At 30.5% G+C, this 14,879-nt stretch overlaps 1 protein-coding gene across 1 annotated transcript in view; it reads left to right on the top strand.

The window, feature by feature from the left end:
• Positions 1–14,879, top strand: part of LOC113375499 — a 55,727-nt gene that overhangs the window by 19,766 nt on the left and 21,082 nt on the right. The window contains exons 2-5 of the mRNA XM_026615430.1: positions 9,544–9,780; positions 11,796–11,944; positions 12,731–12,842; positions 14,669–14,820. Of these exons, the coding sequence (XP_026471215.1) occupies positions 9,562–9,780; positions 11,796–11,944; positions 12,731–12,842; positions 14,669–14,820 (632 nt within the window). The 5' untranslated portion in view covers positions 9,544–9,561. The remainder of the gene's footprint in view (positions 1–9,543; positions 9,781–11,795; positions 11,945–12,730; positions 12,843–14,668; positions 14,821–14,879) is intronic.

The raw sequence follows: 14,879 nt of genomic DNA, 5'->3' as shown, positions 1-14,879 counted from the left end.
TTCTTTTGTGTGTTCAACGTTTAGCCTCAATCCTTGTTGTGTCATTTTATTCATCTCTATTCTATCGTTCGGAATAGTTCGATGATTATCATGAACGGCAAACTTGTGTTGTGGTATATTACCTCTAACAATGGCATAGTTTGATCTTTCATTTTGATTTTGATTACGTCGTAAATTTGAAGGTGCAGAATAAGACGAGACGTCACTGTTATTCCCTTGCTTACTGATAGGTTGTCTTTTATTTGTAAGTAATGCCGAATTAATAAATTTTATTCTTTTTTCAGAAGATATTTTTAAAGGCGTAATATTTTTATGTTTTTCAATTGGATTAGATGAAATTTTATTAGGTATGAATACTGTTTGCACAACTGTTGGCAAAATTCGTTTCAACTCATAATTATTTTCTGGAATCATATGGGTTGCATGGTATTGCGGTTCGTTATTTGATATTTTTAGCGTAGGCAAGACATTATTCATCTCATACTTTTCTTCAGGATATCTTACTGCGTCAGTTTGGGAGTTTTGCATAGATTTCCGCAAGGCATAATTAATATAATTTTTATCGTTGGCTCTAACTAGTATTTGAATTGGATTTATTGTGTTTTTATTTATTAATTGTGGGACGGGAACGTTTTGTTGATTTAAAGGATTGTTATGATCGAAAACTTCAATTGCGCCAGGATTAGAATTGTAGAGCATATTTGACTCAACATTTTGCTCGGAATTTTTTTTGGACCTTGAATCTTCTCGAAGATTTCTTTGTTCATCGGATTCTCTTACAGATAATACGTTTAAATTTGCTGGGATAGTTGGAGCCACTGTGGTCTGTTCTTGATTTTGCAATAGAAAGGATGTGCTTGGAGACACATGCGCCATTGCTGATCGACTTGCATCAGGTCTATACGAAATGTTATATACTGCACCACTTGGTTTAGCTGCAAAATTGGGGTTTGGTCTCTGATATATAATAACTGAAAGAGAAGGATGCGATGATAATATGGAGGTAGGCGTAATAGATGAAACTTCATAATTTGGTGTTTGTATTTTTTGATTATCATTATAGTTGACGGCAGAATAATTGGTACTCAATCTTGAACCAGTGATTGAGGCCATGGATGCAACAGTCTCTATATTCGCTTGATTTGTTGGTAACAATTTATTTCTACTGGGGGGAATATGAGCTAATACCCGATCTGGAGGATATATTTGATTGAAAGAAAAATTATTTGCAAAATTTTCAGTTACAGTTACTGGAGGCATATAAGTGACGGAATGGCTAATATTAGGTTCTGCGATGAAATGATTTAGTACATTGATTCTATTTACATCATATCTCTCTTGCATGTTTTCAGACGGTGGTAGAAGTGTTGTACTATCCATTGCAGAGATTGATGATTCCAACGGTACCAAGTGATCGTTTTGCATCGTTGGACTGAAGCTAGGTAAAGATGACATAAAATAATTGTACATGAATGGTATTGGTTTCTTGCCATCTATATCTTTTTTAATTGCAATCGGAGTGCTTTCTGTATACATTGTTTTACTTTCACTAATTGTATAATAGTTTTCATTGGAAACGAAATATCCTGATTGTTTATTGGGAAAAAGTGTAGGGAATCCTAGATTTTCAAACGTAGGCTTCTGCATTGTTGTCGTCTTATGTGGAATAAAATCTAAAGATTGAAATGTCGGTAAGAAAAAATAAGGTTCATTTTTATCTGTATTTGTTTCCGAAGTCGGTATGGATTGAGACGAATAGGTCGGTCTTCTTGCACGCTTTGCATTGAGTAACTTTGCTTTAAATTGCAGTATACTCTGCAAGAGTCTTGAATTATTCAGGTTATTGTTGCTTGGCTTTGTATTTACGGGATTGTAAATTGAACTTTCAATGTTATAGGTTTCATCAAAATGGAAATTGTTCAAACTAGTTGTGAACAGATCTGGTAAAGTATAATCTGTTTCGATAGTTGGTGATATGCTCAGTATGTCAAGTAGATCGCTGGTGTAACTAACGCTTGGAGTCTCTGAAGTTAGCTCAAATAACGGGCTGTCCGTTGTGTAATAAAAATTTGGTATAATATTATTTCGATTCAAACTATTTAGATCATCTAATGATATTGATTCTCTTTTGTACATGCGAATTAATTCAGTAATATTTTCTGGTGAAAGTTTATCGCGCAAAACACTGCGTAAATAACTCTCATAACGTTTTGAATGTTCAGATTCCAAAAGATTTCTTTGCGTTCGCTGTTCGGCTTCTGTTAATTTTCTATTATTTTGTGATAAATCATGCTCATCGGAATCATTGTAACTAAGCATATCTTGTGAAATTGCTGTGGCATTATAATGGTAAGGTGATGATATATGCGGTTTCTGATCTCTTAAAAAAGCGACATTTTTATTATGTTCATATAAGAGCCATTTTAGATAATATTCTTTGAGTAATTTGTGCAATTGCTTGGTATAATTCGCATTTAACGTGGTATCGCTGTCATTCGGAATATTAGATGTTACCGCCTGTTCCTGAATTGTTTCGTGAGGTGATGGTGTAGACGGTTTCTGAAGTCTTAAATTAGTGACATTTTTATTACGTTCATTCATGGGCAGTTTTTGACAATATTCACTATGATTTCTGTGCAATTGCTTGGTATCATTCGAATTTAACGTGGTATCGCTGTCATTCGGAATATTAGATGTTACCGCCTGTTCCTGAATTGTTTCATGAGGTGATGGTGTAGGCGGTTTCTGATGTCTTAAATTAGTGACATTTTTATTACGTTCATTCATGAGCAGTTTTTGACAATATTCACTATGATTTCTGTGCAATTGCTTGGTATCATTCGAATTTAACGTGGTATCGCTGTCATTCGGAATACTAGATGTTACCGCTTGTTCCTGAATTGTTTCATGAGGTGATGGTGTAGGCGGTTTCTGATGTCTTAAATTAGTGACATTTTTATTACATTCATTCATGAGCAGTTTTTGACAATATTCACTATGATTTCTGTGCAATTGCTTGGTATCATTCGAATTTAACGTGGTATCGCTGTCATTCGGAATACTAGATATTACCGCCTGTTCCTGAATTGTTTCATGAGGTGATGGTGTAGGCGGTTTCTGATGTCTTAAATTAGTGGCATTTTTATTACGTTCATTCATGAGCAGTTTTTGACAATATTCACTATGATTTCTGTGCAATTGCTTGGTATCATTCGAATTTAACGTGGTATCGCTCTCATTCGGAATACTAGATGTTACCGCCTGTTCCTGAATTGTTTCATGAGGTGATGGTGTAGGCGGTTTCTGATGTCTTAAATTAGTGACATTTTCATTACGTTCATTCATGAGCAGTTTTTGACAATATTCACTATGATTTCTGTACAATTGCTGGCTATCATTCGAATTTAACGTGGTATCGCTGTCATTTGAAATATTAGATGTTACCGCCTGTTCCTGAATTGTTTCGTGAGGTGATGGTGTATGCGGTTTCTGAAGTCTTAAATTAGTGACATTTTCATTACGTTCATTCATGAGCAATTTTTGACAATATTCACTATGATTTCTGTGCAATTGCTTGGTATCATTCGAATTTAACGTGCTATCGCTGTCGTTTGAAATATTAGATGTTACCGCCTGTTCCTGAATTGTTTCGTGAGGTGATGGTGTATGCGGTTTCTGAAGTCTTAAATTAGTGGCATTTTCATTACGTTCATTCATGAGCAGTTTTTGACAATATTCACTGTGATTTCTGTGCAATAGCTCGGTATCATTCGAATTTAAAGTGGTATCGCTGACTTTTGGAATATTTAATTTAATCGCCTGTTCCTGACTTGTTTCGTATGGTGATGGTGTATGCGGTTTCTGATGTTTCAAAGTAGCGACACTTTTATTATGCTCATTCATGAGGCATTTCAGATAATACTCACTGTGATTTCTATGCAATTGCTTGGTATCATTCGAATTTAATGTGGTATCGCTGACATTTGGAATGTTTAATTTTATCGCCTGTTCCTGACTCGTTTCGTTTTCAAAATTGTCAGTTGAATTTGGTAGGTGATACTCACGTTCAAAAAATGCGCGTGAACTGCCATCTTTTATAACGGGGTTTGCCACGCAAATAGAAGCGTTAAGCAATGTTAATATTATTATTAACTGCGCAATAAAGATAATAAAAAATGCCTGTGGCGGAGAGCTTCTCAAAATCATACGGCTGCTGCAAATCTAAAAAAAAAATTAATAGTTACACAAATGTCAGTAGCAAAATATTATTAATTTGACCAATCTGTGTAAACAGATTTTCAAATGCAGATGGGTGTATTTTATAAAAAAAACGACTAAAGTGCGGTAAATAAATTGACTGTTTTCATACTATAATACTATATTGAAATATTATATAATAGTATCATATAATAATGTATATTATAATATTATAATTTTATTCTTGAGTGTTAATTTGCAGCCATTTGTTGAAATAAAAGAAATAATAGATTATGATTATTTATTTATACGTTTCGACACGGTTGTGCCATCATTTAACATTTATTTTATATTTGATCCAGCCGTGAAAAATAAATAGTTTATTATTTATTGTTTCTTGTATTTCTACGATTGGCTGCAAATTAACACTCAAGAATATATCTTAACGTCGAACAAAAAAATCTAAAAAATATGATTTTATATATGGTTACATAAAATTTGCTATTTTGAGTTTGATATCTCATAACACACATAATGCTGAAATTCTGCATAAGGTAATAACATGCATCTATGTAAATATTAACTTCCCATAGGGTAAGTTATAATAATTGCAAAAAAATCGAAAATGATTTTTTTTATATATCTTTACGTTTCAAGGCTCCGGAACATTTTGGCATACTTCAGAAAACTTGGATGTATGTGTGTGTATGTGCAGATACAATTTTCCATCTACAATTTTAGGAGCATGGATAAACCATCTTGAATGATTGAAAACACATTTAATTCCAATTGACAGGTAGACGGCAGATATAGTCTTTTCAAAGATACGGGGAAAAAGTGCAAAAACCGTCAATTCAATTTTTGAGAGAACGGAGTGGTTAATTTGAATGGTTTAAAAAATATTTCAGTCGTGTTGACGGAATAAAATATAAATTAAGTTTATAAGGCAAGTCCAGCGATTTTGGAGATCCGATAAAAAAGTTACACACACACATGCATCAATTCTTTCTATGATATGCCAAAATGTTTAGAAACTTTCGATAAGTAAAGATATGCAAAAATTTTTATTTTCGATTTTTTGCGATTACTATAACGTACCCTACATGAAGTAAATAAGTATACTGTGAAATAATTTTACTTCGTACAATAATTTCTAATATGTTAAAAAAATAATAATCAATAATTGTTCCAAATATTTTTAGAAACATTAATTCAAATTATCTTAAATATATTTCTTGAAAATTTTGAAATTTTCGATTTTTTAAAGTTTTTATAGAATACGGAAATTTAGAAATTTTTCGAATATCTTGATATTTTTAACTTCCCGTAGGGCAAGTTATAGTAATCGCAAAAAATCGAAAATGAAAATTTTTATATATCTTTACATTTTAATGGTTTTTGAACATTTGGCATACTTTAGAAAAAATGATTGTATATATGTGTGTGTGCGGATAAAAATTTTCGTTGATGATTTCGGGAACACGGATTTGAATAATTAAAAAAAACATTCGATTCATATTGATAAGGAGACGAGCTAATTAGTTTTTGACGGAGGCAGGTCTAGCCGTTCCGAAGATACGGGGCAAAAAGTGCCAAAAACGGTAAATCAATTTTTAAGAGAACGGGGCGTCCGATTTTAATAATTCAAAAAACATTTTACTTTTATTGACAAGCTGAAGATCTGATTAAATTTTTGGGAAGGCAGGTTTAGCGGTTATAGACTCTCAATAAAAATAAGTTAAAAAAATGTCATTTGGCGGTCAAAAATGTTTATTGAACTAATTCACATCAAATTATCAGATATCTTATAGAGATTTTCATAATATGTAATTTTTTTTGGGTTTCGTACAAAATTTTTTGATTATGGTACGGAAAGTTCCAGCAATTTGCATTGAGGCACGATGCCATGCACCCCACTAGTTGAAAACTTCGAATCATTCTGAAAGTTTAAAAATCAATTTTGTAAAAAAATATGCGATTTTTTTGTATGAAACATTCAAGTCACTTTATCCATATTAGGGAATATGTTTGATCTATATAAGTGAACTTCAAAAACTAAAAATCTTGATACGGAACCCAAAAAATGTAAACAAAATTTGTATGCATTATTAAATTCTCTAAATGTCCAATGATCATTTTTGACTAACAAATAGCATTTTCCCTGTTTTTTGAGCAGATCTCCGAAACCGCTGGACCTGTCTTTCCAAAAATTAAGCAAATTAAGTTTACATTCCGTCAATACAAGAAAAATCATTCATCATATGCTCAATGATCATTTTTGACCACCAAGTGTCATTTGCTAACTTTTTTGGAATCTCGAAAATATCTTTTTTCTCCCAAAAATTTTATTCAATTTTTTGATCCGTCCGACAACTTAAATATTTTTAGAATCATTTCTGTTCTCTCAAAAACTGAAATGCCATTTTTTGGCACTTACTCTACGTAACTCCGGAACAGTTAAACCTTTGTCAAAACTGCTTAGCACGTCTTCCCATCTATAGGAATCGTATATTTTTTGAATCATTCAAATCAATTGATCCGTCTCAAAAGCTCTTCAAAAAAATTCAGATTTTTCAAATGTGTTCAAAATTTTCAAAGAATGAAACTTTTATTTTTAAAAGTTAAATTACGGTACCTTACCTTAAAAAACTATGCTATACACAACTAGTTTATTAACTTCCCGTAGGGCAAGTTATAGTAATCGCAAAAAAATCGAAAATGAAAATTTTTGCATTTCTCGACGTTTCAAAGGTTTCTGAATATTTTGGCATACCTTAGAAAAAATGGATGTATGTGTGTGTGTGTCTGTGTATGTGTGTGTGTATGTGCGTGTGTATGTGCGTGTGTGTATCGTATGTGCGGATACAAATTTTCGTCGACGATTTCGGGAACACGGATCAACCGATTTGAATAATTCAAAAAACATTCGATTCGTATTTATAAGGAGACGTGCTGATTAGTTTTTGGCGAAGGCAGGTCCAGCCGGTACAAAGATACGGGGCAAAAAGTGCCGAAAACGGTAACTCAGTTTTTAAGGGAACGAAGCGTCCGATTTGAATAATTCAAAAAACATTTTACTTGTATTGACAAGATGAATAATTGATCAAATTTTCATGAGGGCAGGTCTAGCGGTTTCGGAGATCTAACAAAAAAAAATAAAAAAAATGCCATTTAGCTGTCAAAAATGATCATTAGACATATGCACATCAAATTATCAGATATTTTATAGAGATTTTAACAATAAGTATAAATTTTGTTTACATTCTTATGGGTTCCGTACCAATGTTTATCCGTTAGACAGCAATGCGGCGCTTACGCGCTTTATATTTTGTCTCTATGCAGTTAAAGCAGGACGGTTGCTTTGAAAAAAAAGTTCCAAAATATGTCAAAATAAAGACAACATTTTTAAAAAAAAAAAAAATTAAAAAATAATTGTTTTTTTTTTGAAAAAAATTTTTTTTCACTAAAAAGTAATCTTTTGTCCAATTTATAGTTTCTCAGAAATCTAATTTTTCCGAAGTAATTTTTTTTCAAAAACGTTATTCGTTTTTGATAAAATAATAATTTTTGATACGGGAAGTTCCAGCAATTTGCCTTAAGGCACAATGCCATGCGCCTTAAGGCACGATGCCCTAATTGCCTTAAGACAGAATTCCACTTACAGCTAGTCTTACTCTTCACATTAAATAGCATTACTTACTTAACGCATATTATTCCTTGTTGACCCGTGTTTGTGCTTCACACCATATCCAGTGTTATTGATTTATGTTTTATCTTTTAAAAATTAAATATTAAATAAAATAATATATAAAACATACCATGGAATGTAAAAACTGAATAAAATATAAATAAGCCTGTTATGTCAAAAAACTTCAAATTGAAACAAAACACATAATATGAGAATATGATTTTGTAGCGCATAAATTATGTGATAGAATTTTATTTAATTCAGTAAATAAAGTGTACCTTCATTTATACATAAGATAGAACTAATGTATTAATATTATAATAAAAAATGCATTTCACCGAAATTAATGATAATTTTTGCGATTTTAGTGATAAATCTCATTTATATTTCTTGTAAATTATTGAGGGGTATAGTACATTACATTGTTAATGAAGCATATGTATTACTCATCTTGCCTATATATATATATATATATATATATATATATATATATATATATATATAATTGCTCTTTGAATGTTATATTTTTTTAAATAACTATACGTTCTTATAAGGTATTTAAATGATTTTAATAGTCATTCACGGATATTGCAGTTTATAAATACATTGCAGTTATATTCATAAATTGTATGATATTAATGAAATGATGTTACATCTAGATATCCATGCCGAAAAAAACATCCCATCTGTCACTTACCCTGTTTTATTAAACAAATATTTGTTCAAAATTTGGTTTGAATTTTTTACTTTTGAAAATTTAAGGTTCTAAATTAATAGTTTTTTTCTCTAAATTTGGTTAACGATTAGTAAGTGAAAACTTAGTAATTATTTTGCAGTTTCTATATTTTGTGAATTATTGAAAGGTATATTATTTTATTAATGAAGCATAAGTATTACTTACTTTTACTTTATATTTAGCAAAATTCCGTTAAGACGATTACACCTGGAGAAGGCGTTAGAATATTATCCGCGGACAGAAACAAAATGTTTCAAAGTGCAGGAACCGGCGTAAAGTGTTATCGTAAAGTTAAATCGTATTAAACATAATCGTCTTAATGGGATTCTACTATAATTGCTCATTGAATGCTATATCTATTATGTCATATTCGAATATCTTGTAACCACACTTTGTAATTAAAATGTATTTTAAAATATTTTGTATTCATGGTACTAGCACAAAGAAAATTGCTGTTAAATGTAGTAAAACATACAAAATGAAGTAGAAAAAATATTGGCATTTTCAAATTAATATAATTTTAATCAACTATGAATTTCAATTTGATGCATTGAAAAACGTAACTCGCTTTCGAGGTATTCGTAAACAAAGAATAGTTTTGTTGAGAGGGGGAACACCTCTCGTTTGCCTTAGTAATACGTAGAGATTTCAAAAATTACCTCCTTCTCTGACCAAACACTACTTGTATTTTTAATACATACCTAAAAAAAATCGTGAATTTTTTAAAAATTTTAGGAAAATTTAAATTGAGATAAAAAATAAATACACGTGATATTTCGTGATTTTTTGTCGAAACCCCCTCCCCCTCCCTCCGTAAGGCTCACGTGATTAATGGACGCCACAAGCACTCTAAGATGCTTTCGATAAAGAATTTTTTTTTTATTTACTTACCTCATTAGTGGTTAATTTATAAATAATTTAGCATTTTAGTCATCGCAAAATGTTGTCGACCGCAAATGCTCGTCGCGTGGACTATTTGGCCGTTCGAAAACGGTCAAGTATGGATGACATGATTGAAGGCGTAGCAAAGCCACCGGGCTCTGTTCCCCTGAACGGTGCCCCGATATGGCCGCGTGTGCCCCTAGGTGCTAAGTTGCCGGTGCCTGAACGCATACCACCAGGAATTGTCGAATTCTCACGCAACAAAGTCGGGGTTGATGTAAGTTTCTTCTCATTTTAGAAAATAAGTAAAGAAACTAGTGCTGCCTTACGGCAAATTGCTGGAACTTTCTGGCAAATTGCTGGAAAATTTATAAAATTATATATTTTTTTAAATTAGATTTTTGAGAATTTTCAAAGTTTTGAAAAAAATGGACTTTTTAGAAAAAAAATGATTTTTTTCTTTTAAAATATTTCGACTTTTGAAAATTTGAACTTTTTAACTTCCCGTAGGGTAAGTTATAGTAATCGCAAAAAAATCGAAAATGAAAATTTTTATATATCTTTACGTTTCAGAAGTTTCTGAATATTTTGGCATGCCTTAGAAAAAATGGATGTATGTGTGTGTGTGTATGTGTGTGTGCGTGTATGTATGTGTGTGCGAATACAAATTTTCGTCGACGATTTCGGGAACGCGGATGAAGCAATTTGAATAAATTAAAAAACATTCGATTCGTATTGATAAGGAGACGTGCTGATTAGTTTTTGGCGGAGGTAGGTCTAGCCGTTCCAAAGATATAGGGCAAAAAGTGCCAAAAACGGTACCTTAGTTTTTAAGAGAACGGAGGGTCCGATTTTAATAATTCAAAAAACATTTTACTTGTATTGACAAGATGAAGAATTGATCAAATTTTCATAAGGGCAGGTCTAGCGGTTTCGGAGATCTATCGAAAAAAGTAAAAAAAAAAGCCATTTGGCGGTCAAAAATGATCATTAGACATATGCATATCAAATTATCAGATATTTTATAGAGATTTTAACAATAAGTATAAATTTTGTTTACATTCCTATAGGTTCCGTACCAATGTTTACCCGTAGACAGCGACGCGGCGCTTACGTGCTTTATATTTTGTCTCTATGCAGTTAAAGCAGTACGATTGTTTTGAAAAAAAGTTCAGATCTTCCAAAATATGTCAAAATAAACAAAACATTTTTTTTTCAAAAAAAAAAAAAAAAAAAAAATTTAATTTTTTTTTTTAATTTTTTTTTTCAAAAAAAAGTAATTTTTTGTCCAATTTATAGTAATTATATTATATTTTTTCAAAGTATTTTTTTTTTAAAAATGTTAATCGTTTTTAAAAAAATAATAATTTTTGGTAAGGGAAGTTCCAGCAATTTGCCTTAAGGCACGATGCCCTAATTGCCTCAAGACAGAATTCCACTTACAGCTAGTTTTTTAACCAATTGCGCTGCGTTAGCTGCGTAGAAATGAAATATCTATGCGCATAAGCGCCGCGTCTCTAACGGAAAAACATTCGTACGGAACCCATACAAATGTAAACATTTGTACTTATTAAAATCTCTATACAATATCTGATCATTTGATGTGCAAATGTATAATGATCATTTATGACCGCCAAATGGCAAATTTTTTAAACTGTCTGTAGGAAACTCAAAAACTGAATTACCATTTTTGGCACTTTTTGCCCCCTATCTTCGAAACGGTTGGACCTGATTTTTACAAAAACTAATCAGCACGCCTCCCCGTCAATAGAAATCGAATGTAGAAATCACACACACGCATACATCCATTTTATCTATGGTATGCCAAAATGTTGAGATTTACCTTTGAAACGTAAAACTATAAAAAAAATATTTTCGTTTTTTTGCGATTACTATAGCTTATGTTAATAATAACCTTACGAAAAGTTAATGATTAGAATGTTCCTAGTGTTTAATAGATCGGTATTTTTATTTAATTAATTGAAATTTCAAGGCCTGTAAATCAAACTTTTTTTCAGAAACTATTCTAAACCACGTACTTATATGTTAAATTATCGATTTTACAATGATTGTTGAATCTTATTATTTGCTGGATATTGAAAAATATTCTACGATATTAAAATTTTAGTTATTATTTACTACTTTTTTGTACTACTTATTTTTGTACAAACGAGCATACTTTTAAAAGCACTCATATTTATAATTGTAAATCAAGATTGTTAATTCAATTTGTATATATATTATTGCGATATAATAAAATAAGAATTTCACACAAATTATGTGTCATTTTAGCTATGGAAAACTAAAGATAAACTGGACTTCTCAATTTATGACCCTAACGGTTATGAATTTCGTTCGGAATATGATCCATTGCATGATCCAAATCTAAGACACTATTTTAGAAATAACATATGTACTATTGAAAGATTACAGCAACTCGGGTAAGTGTTTCTGAATATATTAAAAAATAATAAAAAGTATTACGATTTTATATTGTTCTATATAAAGTATGTAACATAATACATACTGCTTCTTTCTTTAACGACCGTGTCCAAATTCTAGCTATCGTTAAAACTCGAAAAATTTGAGAATTTAGAGAATAAATTATGTCTAACTGCAGCCTTACCATTTCACTTTTTCTTAAAAGTACTTAAAAGATGCACTTTTATATTAGAAATTTTATACCACTGGAGTGACCAGTAGTGTGACCATCGATTATTGCTTGAAATGATGACAAATTCCTGCATTTTATATATTGCAATTTATTAATTCATTAAGTAGTTGATTATTTTGATTTGAAAGTGCATCAGATAAGTTATCGTTCTAAGACTGATGGTTAAACTTGTATTTTATGCATTTTAAGATATAAAATTCAGAGAATTCTCACTAGATAAATATAATTGTACGCATATATATAGCAAAAAAAATAAAAAATGATAGAAATATTAATCTAATATAAAAAGAAATAATTGGTCACGTTCGTTTTGAGCAATCGTGTACCTAGAATTATATAATAAATTATTATCATAAAGTTATTTTAAAGAATTTTAACAGTCGCATAATTGTAGTATAGTACTTAAAAATATCAAATGTATTTACACATTAAATAAAATATGATAAATTTAAATAAAATAAAATTTAGTAAATATATGGAATAGTAATTTTTCGTTTTATTAGTAAATTAAATTGTGAATAAATTATATTAAAATTAATGTTTCTTCCTAAAGATTCATAACACCCACATATGGTGCTACTTGCTCGTTAAAGAAGTTTAATGAATACAGAAGATTTTTAAATAGGATACATCAATACTATGTCGAGAAAGAAAGAAAGAGACTAGTAAGTTTTATTAAATATGGTAATAAAAAACCAACCAGCATATATATATATATATATATATATATATATATATATGTATATATATATATATATATACAGGGCCGGCCCTGGGGTACTCAGCGCCCGCATGCCAATTTTTTTCTAGCGACGCCCCCCCCCCCGCTATTAATAAACATGTTGATTTTTTAAATAATTTTTAATAAATCTGGATTTAGTACACAAAAAATTAGGTATAATCTAAATGCGCATAAAATACATTGATTTTAAATTTATTTAGAAGATCAAAGCGATTTTACGGGTATTCATAATCTTTTAGTGCCTTTTATCATTGTCGCACTAAGTATCGAACTGTTTTTAAATTCTTATTTTCAATACAAACTTTTTCGGACATCCAAAAATTTCATCATGTTCATTAATGCTTGCGAGAATATGATTAAATTTTTATTTAATTCTAACTTATGTGTAAAATTAATATTTGGATTTTTAAACATATTACCTGTTTATTTGGGATTTTGTGCGATTTATTCTATTGAGCAAACCATAAAGAGCGATTTATTCTATTGAGAAAACCATAAAAAGGTAGTCTCTCATTGTTAAACATAACACTGGTACTTTATGTATAATTATTTTAATTTAATTTTTCACTTTTTAAAATATCCAAAATTGCATCGTAAACTTCTCCAAATTGATGTCGTAAGGGCCGAATTATACTTTATGTATAATTATTTTAATTTAATTTTTCACTTTTTAAAATATCCAAAATTGCATCGTAAACTTCTTCAAATTGATGTCGTAAGGGCCGAAGTGTATGTATTTATCTATACTTTCTCACCATGTATCAGATTGTTGTTTTGAAGTTAAATTCAAAAAATATTTTTCAAGATTAGTAAAAGATGCAAAGAAATCACATATTTCATGAATGATCTTGAAAAAACTTTATTATAAATTTCATATCCGAATCTCATTTTGGCGCCCCCTAAGCCTGCATTTTTGCATACATCGCATTCAAGGTAAGACCGGCCCTGTATATATCCAGGAGAAAAAATCCAGGAATTGCCTATTATATATATATATATATATGTGTGTATATGTGTGTATATATATATATTTATATATATACAGAGTGCCCCAGACCTTGATGTCCAGCCAAAATGGAATGACTCTTACTGTCCTGAAAAAAATTTGACAAATAAATTATCTTGCATTATTTGGAAATTATGAGCTTTCAAGTGCAACCTGAGGCTTTGGTGAAATTATAACCATTATTTGTTTATTGTCATTATTTTTTTACTAATTTTGTTCATTCAAAGATTGGTACCGTAACCGCGAATAACATTTCTAGGACCACAATCAAAAACAATAACACAATTGCCCCAAATTTTCAAGAATTAAGAATTGTTGCTGAACTATGAATTTAAAATTTTGGATTGTGAGCCTAAAAATGTTATTTACGGCTACGGTACCAAACTTTGAATGAACTGAAACGAAATGAAATTAGTAAAAATTAACTACAATAACCAAGAAATAGTCATAATTTCACCAAAGCTCTACGTTGCATTTTAAAAACTTGTAATTTCCCAGTAACGTAAAATATTTTTTTTATCTAATTTTTTCAGGGCAGTAAAGTTTAATACTATCATCCTATTTTGGCTTGACGTCAAGGTCTGGAACACCCTGTATCTATATTATATATTGTATGATAAATTTTATAATTTGATTATAGCTAAATGCATAATTTGATTGTTCGTGGTTATTATTGTCTCATATCATGTTTTTAAAAATATTTTTTAATTTTGAAAATATAATCAAAGTTGTTTAAATTTTAGGCAGAGGAAACACTGCTTGCAAATTTGCTTGCAAATGCTGATGAAAATAACAAAAAAGAGGAAGAGCGATCCGCCAGGCAAGCGCAGATTGATGCGATGCGTCAAAATGCTAAACTGCGCCTGGACCGGCTTGCAGAGGAGAGAAGAGTAAGGTAAAATAAACTTCTGATAAGACTTGGTGGTCAATTAACTCACCTTCAGTTAAATAGTT

Source organism: Ctenocephalides felis, unplaced genomic scaffold (genome assembly GCF_003426905.1).
Source record: "Ctenocephalides felis isolate EL2017-DRISC unplaced genomic scaffold, ASM342690v1 CF-g0.4_SCAFFOLD_01886, whole genome shotgun sequence".
In the NCBI taxonomy this organism is placed as follows: Eukaryota; Metazoa; Arthropoda; class Insecta; order Siphonaptera; family Pulicidae; genus Ctenocephalides; species Ctenocephalides felis.
Note: the sequence above shows the minus strand (reverse complement) of the source record. Positions and strands in the feature narration are given on the sequence as shown.